Source organism: Mastacembelus armatus, chromosome 2 (assembly GCF_900324485.2).
Source record: "Mastacembelus armatus chromosome 2, fMasArm1.2, whole genome shotgun sequence".
NCBI lineage: Eukaryota > Metazoa > Chordata > Actinopteri > Synbranchiformes > Mastacembelidae > Mastacembelus > Mastacembelus armatus.
The window spans coordinates 7,937,059-7,958,826 of NC_046634.1; the positions used below are offsets into that span (position 1 = coordinate 7,937,059).

At 44.8% G+C, this 21,768-nt stretch overlaps 1 protein-coding gene across 5 annotated transcripts in view; it reads left to right on the forward strand.

Annotated features, from left to right (window-relative positions):
• The window catches only part of nrp2a (neuropilin 2a), a 58,145-nt gene that overhangs the window by 13,324 nt on the left and 23,053 nt on the right, over positions 1-21,768 (forward strand). For 3 of the 5 annotated variants that reach the window (XM_026301871.1, XM_026301873.1, XM_026301875.1), the window contains exons 3-7: positions 4,585-4,766; positions 11,438-11,668; positions 13,081-13,236; positions 13,754-13,926; positions 14,582-14,737. In XM_026301871.1, coding sequence (XP_026157656.1) covers positions 4,585-4,766; positions 11,438-11,668; positions 13,081-13,236; positions 13,754-13,926; positions 14,582-14,737 — 898 coding nt within the window. The remainder of the gene's footprint in view (positions 1-4,584; positions 4,767-11,437; positions 11,669-13,080; positions 13,237-13,753; positions 13,927-14,581; positions 14,738-21,768) is intronic. The other 2 variants (XM_026301872.1, XM_026301874.1) reach the window with 1 other exon arrangement.

The window sequence follows — 21,768 nt, forward strand, 5'->3', positions numbered from 1 at the left end:
CTGCAGGGATTTTGCTTGCAGCATCTAGTTAATATTTCAGAGGCACTTATGGTTTATTAGAGTCCCTTTTGAGGGCAGGAGGGTGGGTGGCAGTGTGTGTCTGTGTGTGTGTCTCTACTGTACACCCTCTGCCTTACTGAATTTCTGTTTCTGTGCATCTCGAGAGGGAGAAGACAGAAGTGACAGGCAGTTCTTCATTGTTTACCAGATAGGAAGCTTGTGGGTTTCTGTGCTCCGTGAGTGGAGAACAGGGCATAAAGCACAGTGGAGCAGAGAGGGAAGTCATTTCAGATCAAGGCCTTAAGTGTCTGGGCAAAGTTTGGCTTGGTGATATTCAAGAACAGCTGTTGGCTCTTTTATCAACATAAACAAAATAAAGCGTCAACAATGATGCACCTACAGCAATTTACAGGTTAATCTTGTATAATTTCAACACTAAATAAATGTTTTATGTGTTTGTCTAAGTAGATTAAACTAAATGAAGATAGTTCTCACACAGACGGGCTTTGCTGATTTTACAAAAGGAATAAATACGACTAGTACTGATCCCTGGAAGTGACATGATCAAAGTGCCTGGTGTTTATAACAGGGAGCAGGTCACTTACAAAAGGCCGCACATATTGACATGCATAGGTCTACATACAGCATACATATATAGTGAGGCACTGATGCCGGCAGGAAAAGTCCCCGGTCCCCAACAAACAAAAAAAGGTGTGAAAGGCAATTAGTTGTTTTGGTGGAGGGACGAGTGATATATGAGAGCAGAGGAAGAGAGGACATGTCTGGACTGGTGCAGAATTACTGGCCCTAAAGGGTTTTTAGTTTCTTTAACCCTTCTCTCTCTCCTCCAACTATTCTCTGTGGGGAAAATGGGCTGAGGGGGTGAATCTGGTGCCCTGTAATGGCTCCCTGAACACAGACACACTGCCAGACAGACAGAAAGCTGGAGATGGGGGAATGGATAGTGTCAGACGTAGGCGGGGTTTGGATCAAGACAACTCCTAATGGAATCTGGATCTGAGTGGGGGGCTACATGCATGCTTGAATGTGTGTGTGTGTGTGTGTAGAGAGAGTGTCTATGTAAGCGTGCTATGTGTCTTCCTGGGTGCTGGTCCATGTGTGCACATGTACAGATGATTAATGTGTGTGCACAATGTCCTGGAATGCGTTCAAGTGTGTGTTTGGGAGAGACAGACAGTGGGCTCTCACACGTCAGGCCCTCATGCATGTATTCATCAGAGCCTGGGGAGAGGCTGAGCGAACAGGTCAATAATCACATCTGAGGAACACTCACTCGCTGACGCTAATCCATGACAGGAGAGAGCGAGACAGAAGGAGGGAGAGAGAGGATAGAGACCCACTCCAAAATCAATTAAAACCTAATTAGGCTCTCAGCTCTTTCACGGGCCTTTTATCCGTGGTGTTGGAGATACGACGCAGAGTGTGGACGCGCGCCGGTGTTTGTCTGTATCTGCCTGTGTGTTTGTTGGCACATGTTTGAGTGTGTTTTCCCTAAGCATGTGTCAGTTACAGCCCTAAGCAGGCGTACTCGGGGATAGTTGTGGCTCACCGTCAGAGCTGCCACTAAAGCCTTTACGATCGCCTCCGTAATGCAGGATTACAACCAAGACGCTTATAAAAGGATGGCGACTTCCTCACTTCCGTGGATGAGCATTCTTCAGGCTTGCTTTTGTGCAGATTTTCTTCAGCCCCAGTCATTACATACTTAAACTGCTAGGTTTGGAGCCTTAAACCTGGAACATACGTCTGAGTAACTTACAATTCTTGTTTCTTGCTGCAGTTTGTTTTTTCTTTCTGCATTTCCATAAGGTTAGAGGCCTTGAGACGGGCTGAGAATCAGTGCTGTAGAGGCAGAGATATGCTGACTTTTAGTCCAACGGGTCAAGCTTCAAAAATGCTACATCCTGCATTTTCCCTAATCCCATCCAATAGCACCTTTCCTTAGACATTCCTTAGCTGATAACAGACTTGTATCACCCTGTTGTGATTCTGGCTTTCCCTTAAAAGTTTCACTGTAGCTATAATTTTCTCAGACTGACAAAGCTCCGCAGTAAACACATACACAACAGTTTTCACAGTGTGTACCACTGATACCTCCCTGTAAAATCAACCTGCTCTTTAGGTTTAGCAGTTCAGTCAAACTAGAAAAATGACAGACAGCATCACTGAAAAATTCATCAGTGTGTCAGTGTGTAGTCATCCATTACTGCTACCAGCGTTAAATCGGGGCCTAAATATCTTTTTTACACTTTGATCCTCACCTGTACATGTGCAGCCCTGACCCAGATTAATGTGGCTGAGATTATCCCTCCATCAGCAGTCTCAGCTTGAATGCTCTGTATGGGAATCAATACCCTGCAGGAATGAGATGGTGAAAAAAGGCTCAGTGACTCTGGTTAATCCAGTTTTTGTTCCAAGGTGGGAATACAAAAGCAGTGTTAGTGCTTAGATACCACAGAGAAACACAACCTAGTGCTGACTGGTACTTCTCAGCTTTACCTACAGTTTGGATGAGAAGTGACAAAAAAAGTTTCCTGTTTAGAACATTAACAAGATGCCGCGTTTCGTGAGACGTCTGTGTGGCTTTTCAGCATCAAGCAGCCCGTCACTGTAATTAGAGAGTCAACAGAAACCCTGTTGTTTTTTGACGACTTCGTCATATAAACTAACTGAGACGAGTGTGTGTGTGTGTGTGTGTGTGTGTGTGTGTGTGTTTGTGTGTGTGTGTGGGGGGGGGGGGGGGTCCTCTTCGTAGCTGCAAGGCTCCAGCAGCGATGCAGTTAGTTACGCTGGGAAGCACAATGTCGGGTTTGAAGAGACACTTGTTAGCACTGTAGAGAGAGAGAGCAACAGGATTAATATTACGGAGAACTAAATGACAAGGAAATGATTTGCTACTGTGAATCCTGAAATACAATAACATTTATATTTTAGCAGAAAATGCAGATACACACATAAACGGCACCAACATAAATACATGTTAGTATGACTGGGAGAGTAGGAATTTTGTGTAACTTAACTAAAAATACTACTTAGATAGTAACAAATAAGAATTATGGGGATTTCTACAACCTCTAAAATTGTCACAACCCAAAATTATGACCTTAAAATGTGGTGGTTCACTGTCATCTCCCAGTCTCTTTTTAATCTCGTCAACAAAGACATGGCATCAATTATTGGAGGTACAGCATAGAAGGACTGTGGTTTACAGAAAATGACAGTTTTCATTGTACTTGATCATCTAAGGCCTGAAAATACTGTAATGGAAGTAAATCGAAGAAGTGAAACCTTCCTTGAAAAACATTCAGGGTAGCAGATAGATTTGCATCTTAGGCAGTGCAATTTAAGTGTAATAAAGAGTGTGAAATCAGTTTAAGCATGCTGATAGTGATGCAAGGGCACTTAAACTTTAAAATAAAGCTCTCGTTCATTAGGCAAAGAACCTACTGTAGACATCACGGCTCACGCTGGGCGCCACTGGGTTGTTTATTCCTACTGACTTCTTCTTCTTATGCACAAGAAAAAATGCACAGCAGACTGGGAATATTGCAAGATAAACCACAAACATTTGTCGTTGTCAAGATTAATTCTAACAAATTTGACAAACATACAAAAAAATGCCTATTTTGAAAGCTTGTATGTGACTGAATGATTTGTCCCCACCCGTCTGGTGTTTAATAGGAAGTAAATCAAACATCGCGGCAGACAGGGAAATGTGTGTCACCTCTGACTCTGTGCTGCTGCATGTGTCTGATAATGTTAGAGGACTGACACACAAGGCTATGGGCTAATTTTGGATCAACCAGGTGGGCGCCGTCTCCCAGCACACACAGAAAGTTCGTGTTTGCCTTTATCGTTTGGGGTCAGTTGGTAGGTCAAAGGTCATAATAAGCTGAGGACTCCAGCATGTGGAAGCGTTGACGAACTGAGGCACCTTCTGTGCTGCTAATGTCCTCACCTTTCCTCTCCCCAAGCCCTCACCTCTTTACTTTTTCATGTGCTTAATCTATTTTTATGCTTCTTTCTAATGAATCCGTTCGGCTGCATCTTCACTCACTTGCTCGAGTGTGTTCTGACTGAAGCACAGCTCTCCCATTTTCTTTTCTCTGAGTCAGAGATTTGGTGATTGCTCATTCCAAGCTGATGTCAATTGGTGTGTGTTGTCCCAGCAAAACTGGGTCGTAGGAGCTAAATTTATTGAACACAGCTGAAGGAAAACAGCACAAGTACGGTGGAGCTGCTTTGACTGAGAGCCAAGTGTGTGGCAGATATTATTTATTTGTGTCTTTAGTGTTGTGCTGTGTTTCTAAATGCTTTGCTTAGACATTGTTTTCTGTCCTGAGGTTGAACTCTGATGGCAAGCAGGTCCACACCCGTCTGGTTTTTGTTAGCTTAGCTACTTGTATAACCCCATAACTATGTATGTATGTAGCTCTCAGCCACTGCTCTCCTTTTATCTCTTTACCCCTCTTAATGTCTTTCGGATCATTGTAATCCAATTGTGAGAAAATATTCTAATGCAAAAGGAACTAATCTCCATCTTTTTCCTTTTTCGGGGATCAGGTATGACTTCATCGAGATCCGCGATGGAACTTCAGATACTGCTGATGTTCTGGGTCGACACTGCAGCAACATCGCCCCAGCACCCATCATCTCATCTGGACCCTCCCTCCAGATCAGATTCGTCTCAGACTACGCCCACCAGGGGGCAGGTTTCTCTCTGCGCTATGAGATCTTCAAAACAGGTGAGGGACCTTCATCAGGACCATGGAAGGAGAAGGTTGTGATTGGTTTGTTAAAGTTGGGTCTGTTTTAATAAAGCTGATAGGCATTATTAAATTGCTCAGTACTGTAACATAATTTATCAAGCTGTTCATCTCTCTTGGGATGTAAAGGAAGGAGTGCTGAGCCACAGTTTAGAGTAAAAAGGACAGTAGTTGATTAACATTTGTGTCATGTGGCTGATTTTTACAATATGTACAAAATCTCACTAAAAATCTCACTCAAAGTGCTTTTGCTATTTGATCACTGACTGTGTCCATCTCAGCTCCTAGCCAGAGGCTACGCCTCATTGCATTAATTTATCAGTGTTCTGGCACCTTGGTGGGAAATTTGAGTTTGACAACTTTACACTTTGAACCAAGCATAGGCAATTTGACTCTGCTGCACATTAATAAAATTAATGATTTTGTCATTCTTCCACTTCTTTGCCCCGTGTTAATGGACCAAAACTTGTGATCATCCAGCCCAACAGTCTCACAACAGTTTATATCAGCAGAGGCAGCCGTGCATTTAAACAAAACTTAAAGAGTGAGGGGAAAACTACCAAACGGCTTTCAAGCTGCCTGAAAGCATGTGAGGAATTCTTTCTTAATTGGAGCAGGATCTGCTTCCTCTGGGGAGATGAGGAGGGCTGGGAGTGGGAGGTGGTGGAGGGATGATGGAGAGGGCTCCAAGGCAGCGTGGAGTTGGACTTAAGGTTAAAGGTTTATGGGTAGAGGCGGAGGTGAGGAGATTGATGGGGATGATTGTGTGCCGAAATGGAATTTTCTCGAGGTCGTCTCAGTGCGAAGTGAAGTGCGCTTTGCAGGTGAAGCTGAGTAGGAAGTATATTTGTTTTGCTGGTGGTGTGTGTTTTTTGTGTGTGTACGTAGGAGAAGGAGAGGTGAAGTGGTCCGGTGGCCTTGAGGCAGCTAAAAGATTTATGCAGTTACCAGCTGATTGTCTTTGCAGCAGCATTTTAGGGTTCCCTTCCACAGGCCAACATTGATTTACATTCAGACTTTTAGATATCTAGACATATCTTCAGTAAAAAAATGAGAATTCAAAGATTGTTTCAGCTGAAAGCCAATAAAGACACATGAAAGTCAGGGTGTGTGGAGAATAAAAAATAAGCATTAGCCTTACATAGAAAGAATGTAAGAGATATCACTTATCAGTTTTGTGTGTCAAATAAATGTGACCCAGTTTTGACGCTCCATTACCAAAGCCACAAATTCGAACCCTGAAAATGTAATAGTGTATATTGTATCTGTCTCACACACACATGTGCAGATGGATTGAAAGCTGGTGGATGGGGGATGCGGTTGCCATGGCTTTAACAGGATCCTGGTATAAATTTGGGGGTATGAGAGATTGTGTTAATGCGTGAGCACATGTAGGTGTCTGCTCGCAGCATGTGTGGGTGGTTCCACTCAGCTCGTTGTGTGAGATGCTGTCTGTCTGCATGTGGAGGCGGAGCGACAGATGTATGTGTGTGCGAGAGACAGACAGACAGACATGGGGGGGAAATGATTGGAGTCAGGGGAGACAGATCAACAATGTAGAGGCAGAAAGTGAAAATGTATTGGTGATGCTTGATTGAGGCCATGTGTTAATTACACCATTTCCAGCTCCTGCACGCTCTCATCATAGCTGTTTGTCTTACCGGAGCAGGCCTGTGCCATTGGTATCCACTAACCACAGTATGACTACTGATGGGAATGCTGAGATCATGCTGAGATGTGTTTATTTATCAGAGAGGAAGTAATTGTGCTAATGAATATTAAAATGTTGTGTACTTGTAATTCCTTTACGGCTTTGGAAGACAGTAGCGTCACATCCGCTGTGATTTTTGTGTTTTTGCTGTAAAAGTATGAGGTCAGTCCCAGTTTGAGGTGGAGTGGAATGTTTTTGGTCTGGAGTGTGTGGATCCGTGAGGGGGCGTGTGTTTATGGGTGCGTGTGTGTTTTTAAAGGGTGCGTCCTAACAGAGATAGAAATCTCAGCATACAGCTGGGAGTTGTGTGTATGTGTGTCTGTTCAGCTTCCTCCACATCTTAAACAGACAGCACAGGCTGACTCCACTACAGCGTGTGAGACAGTGTGTGTGTGTGTGTGTGTGTGTGTGTGTGTGTGAGAGAGAAGGAGAGACAGGTCTATCTTGACCTGTTTTTCATACAATGAGCTAATGATTTTGAAGCTTGTTGTTGTTTTGTTCATTCAGGCCTGTTACATAAGCACTGACTGTAACAACTCCAGGGTGTTTGACTTGGACAAGCAATCTGTTTGTGTCAACGTGTGTGTGTATGCGTCAGTGTGTGTGTGTGTGTGTGTGTGTGTGTAATAGGGTACTGTGCGGTGAAAGCTAATTATTTCCAGCAAGGAGGAGCAGGAGTCGACCTCTGACTCTACATCCATCCTGATACTTAGGCCCCTTCAGTCCACCTCCTGAGGGGAGCCCCACAACAACATCCAGCCACCTACACATATACAGTACACACGTGCTTTAATCCGGCTGTACAGTGAACATGCACAACTCCCCTCCTCCCGTTTATTGTTGTGGCCTACTTTGCTCCTACTCATGCATGCTTAACCCTTTATTCAGCCCCGGCTACCACTCCCCACCCATGCCCCCGTACACCTCTCATACACTTTCACTTACATGCAGTCACGTGCTGCTGATGCTGTTACCACGGCTACAGGGGGAAGACTTGCCAGCAAAGCCCCCTTCATCCCAGTTACCCAAAGCTCTCTGTTAATGCAGTGGGGGCAGATATCGTCGCAGCCAATCCCAAGTTAAGACCAGGCCAAGAGCACCCCAGGGTGTTGGGTCTCCTCCGTGACCGCTACCGTGTCATCTGTCGGGTTGTGGATGGACCGCAGCCTAAGGCGGGACCCCCGTCAAAGTGCCAGTCATAACACTAGCCCTGTGTGTATTTCTGATGCTGCAGTGTTGATTGGACAATGAGCCTCGCGTCAGTGATGGCTGTTACTATATGACTGATTGCCATGTGTTGTTTATTCCTGAAACACCCAAATCATCCTAGCTCTGAGATTGCATTTAAGTAATTAACTGGGAAAGCTAAATTAAATTCATGAATAAATGAACTGATTGCAAAGAGTGTTTAAGACTGATCAGTGATGAAGAAAACATGTCCCAAAATGAAATAACAACACATGATGAGCAACTGCATGAAGCTGCACAAACACTTTGAACCACAGGAGACTTTTTGACATCAGCTTTTTTTTTGTGCTCAAGATTAAAAAAACTTGATAATTTCTTCAACACACAACAGAAGCCTCAGCACTACACATTCAGAGTGAATTAGGAGTGTTCTTCTCTTGGTAATGCTGCTTCAGACTGATCCAGAACGTCTCTGTGGGTCTATAAAAGTGTCGAGCTGTGACACTCCAAGAATGTTGTTTTTCTTTTCTTGGGTCTTCATGTTGTTCTCGATGTTATTATGGGCTTTCCACCCTCACCCACAGCACACCCCTTCCACCACATATTCACACACACACACAGGCATCCCTCCTCAGGTGCCTCAGGAGAGATTTTCTTCAATGGAGTCGTGAACTGAGCTCAAGCAGGGTTACATGAGAGATCTGCGTGTGGCTGTGTATGAGGAGTAGATGTGTGTCAGACGAAGACAGGCAGGTGGAGAGCGGAGGGAGAGGAGGTTTTGATGTGCGGCAGACGCTCGCAAACGCAGGGGTGAGCCCTCAGCAAGAGTCGTGCACTGAGGACTGGGGTAGCTAGACGTTAGCAGACGAGACAGAGAGTTAAAAGAGTGAATGAACACAGACTCTGCACATCGCTGCTGAGAAGAGAGAGAACCAGGGAAAAGATAAGAGAAAAACAGAGCAGGAGGAAGAGGAATGGGGGTTGCCCTGACACAACATGTGGAGTTGCTACTACATCAGGCACTCATGTGCAAGAGTCGAGTGGTTTCTACCCAGCAACCCACCCTCTCGCCCCCCCGCGTCACACTCAGACACACACACAGACTGACACAATGACCTCCCCCTCGCTGCCAGCAGACAGCTCTTGCCAAATGGCAGCTCACGGTGCAATGCAGGCACCAACCAGGGGCCAAGACATGGGCTGACAGAGGGAGGTAGTAAGAGGGACTTGTTTTTGTCTCGTTCACGTACTGTGAACTAATGAGCACTAACGATAAGAGAAGGTACTCATGCATACATAGACACTGCAAAGTGCACATGCACACGTAAATATACATACACATGCGTGCACCCAGCATAGGCACATGGCAGCACTGTGTGTGTGATGTGTCTAGTTTGTGCAGACTGTAAAACACACAGGGTGGTGTGCTTGGAGGCGATGGAGTCAAGCTGTGCTCAGATTTTAGTTTTCGGCAGTAGCACTCTGGACTGCTGCAATGTGACCCAGTAAGAAACAAGGCCAGTGTGTTACTGGGCCTTGCACATGCTGGGATGCTATCACACAAACCTTCAAAACCAGACCCACACATAGTTCAGACACATACTGAGAGACAAACATGCCAGCAGGAAAAGACTCACATGTGATGAGCTTAATAAAAGGCGTAAACAAACAACACATACAAAGACACACGCACTGGCATATCACTGTACACTGCAGTTCATTTACTACATTATGAACAAGATTACAGTCACATTCATGTTATTGCTTTAAAGGATTAATAGCATTCATGTTGACTCTGATTTATGCTGCTCACTCCAGGAACTAGACACACACACACACACACACACATCCAAAAACACATGTAACAGAGGGAGGTGGGGGTCTGTAGTGGAGGCGATAGGGACATATCGCTGGTAACTTGCTGTAAATTACCATCATATTTCAACATGCCCAGGTGTGTGAGCTGCTAGGCTGTGCGGGCAAATGATCCACTGGAGTCGATTCAAGAGTTTTAGCGTTGGGGGAAATTTTTCCATCTTTAGCAGAGCATACTTTATGGATGTGCATGTGTGCAAACCTGATTAATACACATGCATTTTATATTCATAAATATGTATACACAGAGAGAGAGAGAAGGAAATAAAACCAAAAATATTTAAATAGAAAATTATTTGCAACAAAGCAATGAAAGAGGCAAAATAATGAGGAGGAATAGACTGAAAAAACAGGAAAAGCTGTGAGTGAAGAGGAAAAACAAACGAGAGAAACAGACAGTGCATTTATCTCGACTTTTTTTTTCCCTCTGTCTCTGTGTTGATTGGGGTCAGTTCTCTGCTATTAACCAAGTGTAGACAGGGGAGGGCCAGAGCAGCCAGTCGACCCCTCCACTTTTATAGGGCTGCCTGATAATAACAACTGGTGCCTGGGAGGAATGCTGCAGAAGGAATGTGCTGTGAGCACGTCTCTGCTCCTAAATGCTGCTTTTATGAATATGTATCTGGTTATCAAACACAGCCTGGCAGTTCTCTGACACAGTGCAGTGCTGCTGGATGCAACCCTGCTTTCCCAGGTTTGAAATCCACCAGAACCTTCTTCCCTGAGCCTCCTTAACCTGACCTCCTTATCTGCTTCTAACAAAGGCAACAATTGGAGAGATACAAGAATGGACTCTTTTCTTTGTGTTAGTCATGTGCTGCCGGTTGTCTTGGCAAAGGGAAATGTAATGACAGCCTTGTAAAAATCATTTCAGTTGGAGAGAAGCTGAAAACCCCAATGTCCAGTGCAAGTACACTTATAAATAGCCACAAGAAGAACAGAGTTTTGAGTGCCATCATTAGGTTTAGAAAGACCACTACCACAGGCATTTCACGATGTTAAATAAAGATCTAATTAAATTCCTGCTTTTTCTTTGCAACGTTATCACATGAGGATATTTGCCTTACTGGCTAGTATATAAATAGTCATACAGATCCAAGTGTTTACAGCCTGCATGTAAAGATATTAGGGGAGAAGGTGAAAGAAGTGAGAAAATAGCTGGGTGAGTGTAGTTTTGTGTGCATATGTGCATGTGCTGGACCGTCAGCTCTCCCACCCTCATTGACGTGCTGGTCCATAAACACTCAACCATGACTCAGGCTCCCCAGTGGGCCGCAGAGCAGTGGCTGATGGGTAGATGATCTGAGCCACACAGCTGTTGGCGCTCAAGGTGAGCCGCCCAGGGCGCATAAATCTGCATGGCTAATGAGGAGCTGCCGCAAAGGGCCCACTTAGAACCATTACACAACGTTTGTGGTGTGTGTGAGAGAGTGTAAGACACACACAAAAGAGTGCACAAAAGAACAAGAGGGAAAGAGTATGTTTGTTCACATCCTGATCAAGTCACACATTGAAAATATTGGTGCTTTGTGTCAAGATGGTGGTGGAGCTGATTGGTGGGTGGGGACACTGAGGTCCAAAGGGCACAGCTGACAAAAAGAGCCTTCAGCCTGCTCATCTCTCACATCGCAGTGTTAGATATGCCTCCTTGAGCATTTGCTTGCTGTGTATTTTCTCCTCAATCGACAATCATAAATCATGTGTGTGTCTCACACCACAGCTACTTTATACACCAGCTTGCAGTCAGTGATGAACGATTCTCTGAAACACCCTCTGAAAGTCAGATGAGATATTCCCGTGTGATCAATTACTTATATATCTTCTCCTAATATGACCGATTGCTTATTCCTTTCTAAATATCCTCTTATCTGTTCAGGGTCGGAGTTCTGCTTCCGCAATTTCACCAGCTCCTCCGGCATGATCGAGTCCCCGGGGTTCCCGGATAAATACCCTCACAATCTGGAGTGCTCCTACATGATCATCGCACCGCCTCGCATGGAGATCACACTCACTTTCCTGACCTTTGACCTCGAGAACGACCCCCTGCTGGTGGGAGAGGGTGACTGCAAGTACGACTGGCTGGATGTGTGGGATGGCCTGCCCCAAGGTGAGGACGTGCACACACAAATGACACATTCAGATGTTGAACTGACAACTGAGGGGAAGCGTGCACGCACTGGATCAACCGCACATACACTCACTTATTAAGGTGCGGAGGCATACAGTTGCCTGGAAAATCAATGTTTCTGGGATGTGGGGATCACACATACACACGTTATATTCATATCCACATTTCAAGCTCACACTGACTCATGCAATCCCCTACATTCCCACAGAGAAATCTCCATACCAGTCTTCAATTTCCTGAGCAGCCAACACTCTCTTTGATGTAAGCAGCCTTGCCTTGCATCCCTTTACATTACATAGAGGAAACATTATTTCACACGGGGGGCTGAAAGTGCCTCAACACCCCTGAGGAGCAGCTCTTTCCCAGGCCCCTCTTCCCTCTCCATAATAACACCCTTCAGCACCCCCTTCCTATACTCCCTGTCCTCTCTCCTTATCACCTAGCACTTCCTTCCTCTTCTGTGTGAGTGAGAGTGACGGCCACGATGAATATCTGTGTGTATCCAATAGGAGGTGCGGTGCGTCGCAAAGGTGGCCTATCAGCTGAGATCAGGAAGTGGCGAGGAAAAAACATTTGAGGATGTTATCAAGGGTTTTGATAGTGACCGCCATAGGGCAATGTTTGTTAGTTGTGGTGGTGGTGCTGCTGAAAACCACATTAGTGGTGGTGAGTGGTTCATTTTCCACCTCTTTCTTGATAAACCCCCCCTCCCCAAAAACATAAAGCAGAGAACCGAGGATTTGATCTAATTATTTCATTTTCATTTGCTAAAAAGGGATCCAAGTGGATTTAAAATTCCAATTATAGCCTTGAATTTGGGAGCTTTGATAGCTAAAAACAATTTATACCATTCAAAGTTGAGAATTAGGAGGAAATTAAAGTGTAACCCAGTTCCAGTGAGCTGAGTCCTCGGGCATGAAAAAGGGATGGGAAACAAGACGGAAGGGTGAAGAATTTGGTGTCTGCCAAGGGAGCTCCTCTTGAGACTACTGTAATCCTCACTGGTACATGTGTGAGTGTATGTGCAGTATGTGCATGTGTGTGTCTCTGCAGCTGATCCCAGTGCAGCTTGCATTAAGGCAGGGATTCCAGTCCCCCTGCTGGGCCCTGGCTGAGACACACACAGCAGATGGAAGGATGGACAGGAGAGAAACAGGAGAGCGAGGAATAATGGGAGGCAGGGAGATGTGGGGACGCATGCTGTGACTCATTAGACATCACTTACTGCAGCAGTGTGCCACCGAAAGCCTTTGCAGTGCTGGATTTTTATTTTAAAGGAAGGGACATAAACATAGCACATACAGCAAGTGGCAGTAAATGCAAACGGATACATTTTAAAAATGAAATCACACAATGTTTAGATCTGTTGAATCTGTGTGTGTTGTCTGCAGTGGCTCCTCTGATCGGCCGGTACTGCGGGACAAAGATCCCTCCCGAGATCCAGTCGTCCTCCGGCCTGCTGTCCCTCTCCTTCCACACTGACATGGCGGTGGCCAAAGACGGCTTCTCCGCCCGCTACAACATGACACACAAGGAAGTCGCCGACTGTGAGTGCGAGATAACTTTTAGCAAATTTGTGTTCAAATGCCGTCTGTGTTACCTTGTCTGCTGACACTCATCTTTCTTTCTTCATCTTTCACTCCTCTCACCCTCAGTCTTTTCAGCTTTGTCTACTTTAATGCTATTTCAGTCTTGAACCTCTTTCTCACTGCTCTCTGCCTATCTTGCTTTCTCCTCAGAGAGCATGATTTCTCAGAAGTAGACTCATACTATTTTCTTTTAGAATATAAATTAACTTCACCTCAATTTACTTCTGCTCACCTGTTGGGCTCTTTTTCTTTTCTTTCTTTCTCCTTCTGCCCTTTCTCTGTCTGGATTTACCTTTTTGTCTCTGTCTTTGAGCTCTGTAAGACACTGCTTAGATCTTCTCTTTCAGTCTCTAATCATTTTCTCTTGCATCAGTCATACATTGTATTGTCCTCTCCTCACCTTCCTTTCTCTTACAGCTCATATTCCACTGTGAAGTCACATTAATAAATATTCTGGTTTCCCCTTCTCTCCCAGCAGCATTCCACTGCAGCATGGCACTCGGCATGGAGTCAGGGAAAATCAGTGAGGATCAGATCAGCGCCTCTACGACCTTCTACGACAGCCGCTGGTTGCCACGGCAGGCCCGCCTCAACAACAACGACAACGCCTGGACGCCATCGGAGGACAGCAACAAGGAGTATATACAGGTGATTCTATTGTTCTACGCATCATGTTTGCTGCTAAGTGTATTTATTGCTGCACTTCTTTAATGAGGTTTGGAATCAGCATTAGCTTCATTTGCTGAGAACAATAACTCATCTCAGTGACACTGGTGCAGAGGAGAAGATGCACTGGAGAAGGCAGCAGCATCTTGTATAGTGTGAGATCATGAAGCAGACACACACAAAGGAAATGGAGAACTGTGAACTGATGATAAGGACATGCTGCTATGCTCTCAATCTTTCCTGTCTCGAACACACATGCATGCATAGAAACACACATACACACCAGCACAGTGGAGAGCACCCAGAAGCCCATGATTGATGAAGGTGCTCTTTGGGAATGCATCTGAACATTACGCCATTGATCTTTGCCTCCAACCTTCCTCCCCTTAACACACCACAGTGCGCACACAAACACATAAACACCCTCTAGCTTCCAGCAGTAGGCCCCAGTCAGTGTCCATCCCTGTCCCTGAGTGACAGAGGCAGCAGCTGGTCTCTGTGGTGTCTACATCAGCCCTGTGCTCCATAGGCTCCTACCTATTACCTCCCTTATCCATACTGTTCATACACAAACTCAGTACAATAAATCTACTTTTAAATTCTTATTCTTAATGTAGTCTTTTTTTCTTTTCACTAGGTTGACCTCCACTTCCTGAAGGTTTTGACAGGCATTGCTACACAAGGAGCCATTTCCAAGGAGACTCAGAAGTCCTATTTCGTTACCACCTTTAAACTGGAGGTCAGCACCAATGGAGAGGACTGGATGGTGTACCGACATGGCAAAAACCACAAGGTATGTGCGCACACGTTCAGCAACATACTGTGCATTAAAGTGAGTCATGTAAAACAAGCCAGGAGCTGACTTAACTAGCCCTTGTAAGATGGAGGTCAAGCCTACTTGCATGCATTAAGATTAGCATATTCTACATATAAAGTGATGAAACAGTCAAGAAATGGAGCCTACAAAAAAAAAATCTCACTTTGCTTAATCAGGATTTGAACTTGTAGTGCACTTCTTATAGATTTTATACTACTATCATGATTCTTTTCATAACAACAGGGTCTGTTGTGTGCATATGCATAAATGGATGCAACATTCCTGAAGGAGTTGCTCCCCTTCTAAGACTGTTAGGAACCAGAGTCATGACCCCTGTCACGGGTTAGAGAAAGAGGGAATAGGAGGCTGGAAGAGATAGAGACAGAGAGAGGAGGGGAAGCTGACAAACAAGAACAATGGAGTCCTCTGTGTGCCCTTATCTGGGCTCACTATTCATCATCTCTTTCAAACCGTCACACACGCATACACACCTGAGGTTGTGAAACACTTGGACTGACACTAGGTGCTGGCTGAGTAAGTTTGTGTTAAAGAGGTTTGTTTTTGCGTTATTTCCTGAAATTGGTGATGTTCAGTGCTTCTATTGATCCTGGTTTGTGTGTCAGATGGGGGGGGGGGGGGGTAGATTGACACACAGGCTTGTGTATGAATGTACTTACAGTCTAGGTTGTTATTGTTGTTGTTCACATGGTGCAACCACCGGCTTGTCTCCAGGGGGTTCGAACTCACTCCCTGATCTCTGGTTTGAGGTCACTGTGGATTTCAAGAAGGAAAATAGAAAGTGGGTGAGGTTCGGGGTGTGTGGAGTCAGTTAATCCACACACTTACCCACATGGACTGGGATCTCCCTTCTGTGAGTGCCAATGATTAGTTTGGGTGGGGCCAGTGGGGGGTATTTGATGCTGAGATTATTGAGTGAAACGTGGATTTGACTTAGAAGTCAACATCTGTGCAATTTATTGCAGCCCCCAGATGCCTCTCATTCCTTTAACGTCGACATCCACACAGAATCCACAGACCCCCCTTTAACTACCCTCTGGCTGATCTATCTGTCTGGAGGTCTGTGCATGCGTGTGCATATGTATACTGTGTGATGTGTGCCCGTCTGTACTGCGTAATCTGAGTCCACTAATCTGTCTGAGCAAAAAGAAAAAAAAATTCAGACATGGACTCAGACAGATGCATCAACATGCACTTGATGAGATATTGCTTCCTGTATGAGAGGTTGCTTTGAATTGTGTAAATTGGTTATGATTTCAACTTTCAGAATGCACAAAGTCCAGTGGGAGGACAAAAGATCAATAAAACAGCAGATTAGTTTTAAAGTATGGGCTCTAAAGAAAAAGGGCTGAAGTGGCCGGTGCAGTGAAAATGAACAGGACCTTTAGAAGGCTGCACACTGTATTTAAGTCTGCACTCAGCACAGTTTAGGAATATTCAGCAAAAAGCTGAAACCAGGTAATAATGTCTGGCATTTTAACCAGTGGCAGGCTGCATACATAATCTACATAACGTATATCTGCTTAAATGTACTGCAGATACTAGTAAATATAACATTTTGTTTCTGATAATCATAAAGAAAAGATGACTCCATGTGTGATAGGGCTATGTTTGAATTCCACATGGATTTACTGTAAATTCATGCTCTCTGGTGTGTGACATTGAGGCAAAGCATCTTGGATAATGTTGGATAAAACTTCCTCGTTGTATTTTTGCCGACCAGATAGTGATATATGAATAAGATTTAGGAATAATGCTGTGGACAAATCGGTTCACTGTTCCTGTCTTTCATTCTCCTCATCAGTCAGGTTTCCCTCTGGTCCCCACAGGCTGCAGTTGAATCTTCCGTGACTGTTAATCCACCAGTCATGTCGTACAAACTCCCAGTTAGCCCATCTTAAGCCCCCCAAAGAGCCCTTAAGTGGTTGAAGCTCAGTTCTCATCAGGGGGTCCTGTAATGACTGGGGTTTGGTTATTCTAATTGTCATTTAACAGTGAGCTTGAAACTAATGTGGCTTTGGAACAGCGTGCATGTGTCGGTAGTGTAGAGTACATATGTGTTTGTGGAAGGTTGAGCAGTCATTGTGTCTTTGTGCATCAGATATGAATCATCCATGAATAAAAGGATTGGCTTGGCAGTTCCTACATCAGTGTGTTTGTTACAGGGAGAGAGCACGTTGCCATTTAGATCTGTGTCCTTATTTGCTGTGTTAACAAAGACCGAAGGATTTAATGCCAGTAAAGATTGTTTGACAGAAAGAGAGGCAGACAAAGAGAGAGCTGCTGAAAAGAAAAGGCATTTTGGAAAGCAGTGGCTTTTTTTTTTTTTTTTAAATGAAAGTGCTGTGAAGAGAAAATCACCAACACAGCACATTGGATCACCTCACCCCAACAAACAGGAGGTGTGTGTGTGTGTGTGTGTGTGTGTGTGTGTGTGTGTGCGTGCGTGTGTGTGTGTGTGTGTGCGCGCGCGTGCGCATATATATATATATATATGTGTGTGTGTGTGTGTGTGAGAGAGAGAGAGATATTCTTTTGACACAATTTCAGTTTGACACCCATGCGACTTGTTAATTCTAAATCACACTCCTCACATATGCACCTCATTACTTGATGAGACTCCAGCTCACTCAGGAATTGCATATCTCTCACACAGCCACTCTCACACAGACTAAAACACACAGTCATTTTCTGTAGCATACTCACACCTGTGCACCTAAGCAAATTAACATTAAAGACACACAATGTCATCCTTCTGTGAGGAAAATCCCATCAGCCCCAGTGCTAACCAAGCATTGTTATAGTGAAAAGCATTGTGAGACTGCACTAAATCTGTTCAACACACTCACATAAACAGAAAGTAACCTGGGAGGGGAAAAAGCCCACACAGCATTTCAGCCTGCACCTCCATCAAACACTGTGGCATGCACCCACGCACACAACGCTCAGTTCTTTACTTACTCATCCTTCATGCTAATACAAACATAACTATATGAATCATTATATGCACAAGTTACACCTCATGCACACAGACGTGGGTCAGACACAGCTGGTAAGGTTGGTACAAAGTGGGAGAGTTCGACATAAGGACATAAGGAAGTATAAGACAATTTATAAGGATGACTGCTTCAACCTTAACACACACACACACACACACACACACATACACACACCTCTAGCCCCTCTTAGAGGCAGTAGTGAAGAGCGGCCAGCTGGAACCAGTTCCCACTGTCAACATCTTCATACCGAGAGCCAAGAAAGGGGGAGGGAGGGAACGTCTGGAGCAAAGATGGAGGGGGGGGTAATGGCTAGAAAGAAAGAAGGAATAACTGGAGCAGGAAGACAGGGATGAGGAGTGTAATGGACAGAGAAAGAGACTGGGATCAAGGGAACAACATGGGGATGAAAAAATGGCTGGAAAACGAATAATGTCTTGCACAGACCTCGCCACATCTCCCCGTGGTGCCATCAGCTTGAAGGAAAACACTGGCAGAGGAAGCAGACGTGCCAGAAATACAGAATAGAGAGAGAAAGAGCGAGATGGTAAATGAATCATGCTATGATGTATGCATCAATCTATGTCTCATTTTCCAAAGAACTGATGCTCTTTGCTCTAACAAGAACTAGTGAAATGTAGTTGTTTGGGATGCACATTAGCTTCTTTTTAGTGTTTGCTGCTCCAGAGCTTTAGATCTTATCAGTGGGTGTTTACGACAACACACACACACCTTCCACAGTGACCTCGTTCTCTGGAGAGGTCATCAATAGTTAAATACCCATGATGCCTCTGTCCTGCCAGTGTTCACACAAATGACTGGCCATCATATGCTGTGTGTGTGTGTGTGTGTGTGTGTGTGTGCGTGTGTGTGTGTGTGTGCGTGTGTGCGTGCGTGCTTGCGTGCGTGCGTGCGTGTGTGTGTGTGTGTGTTTCAGACTAGTGAGGCTTCGTTATATTTTCATGACTGCGCACTAGGATAGACACAACATGACAACTTGAATTATTCAGCCCACCTCTCATGCACGTCATGTGATGAGAGAGGCTCACACACATATACACAAGCAAAAAAAAAAAGCATGCGCGTCGTCAGGCAGATTACAGGGCTGGCTCAGACGCCAGACTGGCGGCCTTGCCCTTCCATATGCCACACATGCCAGCACTTACACACACTTTAGGTTCTGCTTGCCCATTCTTTAATAAAATGCACAGTTCAATTCCCCACTTCCTAGTTAGTCAAAAAGTAACCACATTATCAACGTGGCTAATGACCAACCATCTGCTGCTTAAGGCCATTGCCCTTTAACCTTGGATGTAATAGGTCAGGGGTCAAATGAGTGACCTTTCAGGTGCTCCAACAATAGATGGGAGGAAGTGAAGGTAGACAGAAGAAGCTGGGAGTCTTGTCGTTCTCGTCCTCCTCCTGAGTTTCTTTTCTCTCCTCTCAGATCAACAAGAAAAATGGAAAGAGCCTCTCGAGCTGATTCTTATTGAACAAATTGTTCTTTTTGTGTCAGTAATGTTGGCCATATTCCCTGCTTTTATCTAAAGATAAAAACAAAGTAAAGCAGCAGCCAATATTATAATGCACCAGCTAATGGCCTTTTAGTCGTGGTGGGCATTTTGTACATTGGAACAAGACATTTCTGGGAAGTTGTAATGGACAAATATTTTATAGGCATTTTCAAACTTTCCACTTTTGAGACTGAACTATTTATGGCCTTGATTATGCCTGTTATGTTTTTTTATTACATATTTTATGTTATTAAAGTAGAAACTATTGCTAATGATTTACACTTAAGATGATGATGCTTGAGTGCTTAACAGGGCCACACAACGTTCTGATGCCTGAGTTATGGTGTTTGTCCAATAATGTGCTGGCAATTTTATGTAAAAACTGAAGAAATTCCACTGAATTTTGCAGTTTGTTTGTATTATGAAATCAACACTCAGACGGAGTATTTCCTCTCCAGTGATGAATCTAGTCGTTGTTTGCCACCACTCCCTGCCTCCTCTTCCACATTCCTCTGTTCCTATTCTTCATTAAGTTAAATCTGCTGCCCTCCATTCAACCTTTTCTTTCTATCTCCTCCATCCTCTCTTCTCCTCATCTGTTTTTAACTATTCTTCTGAGGACTCTTCCTCCCTGCAGTCATTTTCTGTTTTTCCCGTCTTCCCTCCCTGCTGCTCTTTGTTTTACGCACAGATTTTCTGGGAGTGGTAAAGGTGGTTCAGTGTATGAGGCACACTCTCCATCTCTACTCGTGTCTTTGTGTGAGCATGCATGGGTGTTTACATAACCCCCATAAGAGCCTGCATCCACTGTTTGGCCTCTTAGGTAAACATAACGGCTGTCTATCCTCATTTCAACAGCAGATACAGCAGAGATAGCCCCGCTTATCTGTTCAAACACTCATGCTCCTTTGTATTACCAGTGTCAGCTCCTCTTGATTAAATCAGGCCATGCCCAAAATCAAATAAAACCCCTTGAGTAGGATTTTGAAGTCATATCACTCATATTCCCACTGGTTTTGGAATTTCTGGAATATCATATCATTGTGGGACTTTAACAAATGGGTCACTTTACAACATTATGGCAGAGTATCATTATCTCACTTTACTGAAAACACACTTATAATGAAAAACAATATCAAAAGAAAGGAGAATCAAATGTGTAGGCTGTGGGAGCTTAGGTTTGATCATCCTGTGCTCGGATTAGAGTAAAAGAAAAATCATGTAGGAACTTTTTTTTTTTAGAAATGATGCCTTTAATCTTTAATTCTGCTGCTTGTAGCAGATGTCGCTCCATCTCTCCATTGTGCATACTGTCTATGATGTCAGTCTGAGTGTTTTCGCTGATATCAGTCGGTCAGCAGCAGCTCTTCTATCAGCCAACCCAGTCAACCGCAAACACACAGTGTGAATGACACTTAACAGTCACTCAGTCAGTTAAAAGACGCTTCCTCTGCTTATCTGACTTTGTAGGATGTGTGTGGGTTCCTGTGGTTTCCTGTGTCTTTGTGTGTGTGGTTTCAGCATGTAGTCACCAACAAGACGAGGAAAAGTGTATGGGGGTGAGAGAGGACGAGTGGGGAGATATCAACTGTACAGTCCTGAAGAGCTTTAAGGGGAAAATGGAGGTGATTAAGAGAGATGTGGCAAAGAGTTACCAAAATACACAATGACATGTGCCAAGAAATAGGTGAGCTTACCTATGGAAGCTCCCTGCCTGGTCCCAAAGAGACTGTTATGAGGCCATGCCGTCATAAATCTTCAAGGCTTCATAACAAGATCGCACTCCACCCTTCCCCATCTGAAACCTGTTTGCATATTATATCCTATCCTTCTGCCCTAATTCACAAGCCCCGCAGAGCCTCACTCCAGGTGTGCAGGCAAGTCTACAGGGTCATCAGGTGGGCACCCGCTCAATGAGAGTTGGGCCCACAACACCAGGAAGGCTCATCAGTGAGTTCCAGTGTCCCAGAACCACCCTCCTCTCTGTCCCACACACCCAAACCAGCCCAGCAGGGCCTGAGCCTACCTTAGAGCCTACCTTAGAGACTACCTTAGGGCCTAACTTAAGGCCTCCCTTAGAGTCTTCCTTAGGGCCTCCCTTAGGGCCTACCTTAGGGCCTACCTTAGAGCCTACCTTAGGGCCTACCTTAGGACCTAACTTAAGGCCTCCATTAGAGCCTTCCTTAGGGCGTCCCTTAGGGCCTACCTTAGGGCCTACTTTAGAGCCTACCTTAGAACCTCCCTTAGGGCCTCCCTTAGAGCCTCCCTTAGAGCCTCCCTTAGGGCCTACCTTAGGGCCTACCTTAGGGCCTACCTTAGAGCCTACCTTAGAGCATCCCTTAGGGCCTACATTAGAGCCTACCTTAGAGCCTCCCTTAGAACCTCCCTTAGGGCCTCCCTTAGAGCCTCCCTTAGAGCCTCCCTTAGGGCCTACCTTAGGGCCTACCTTAGGGCCTACCTTAGAGCATCCCTTAGGGCC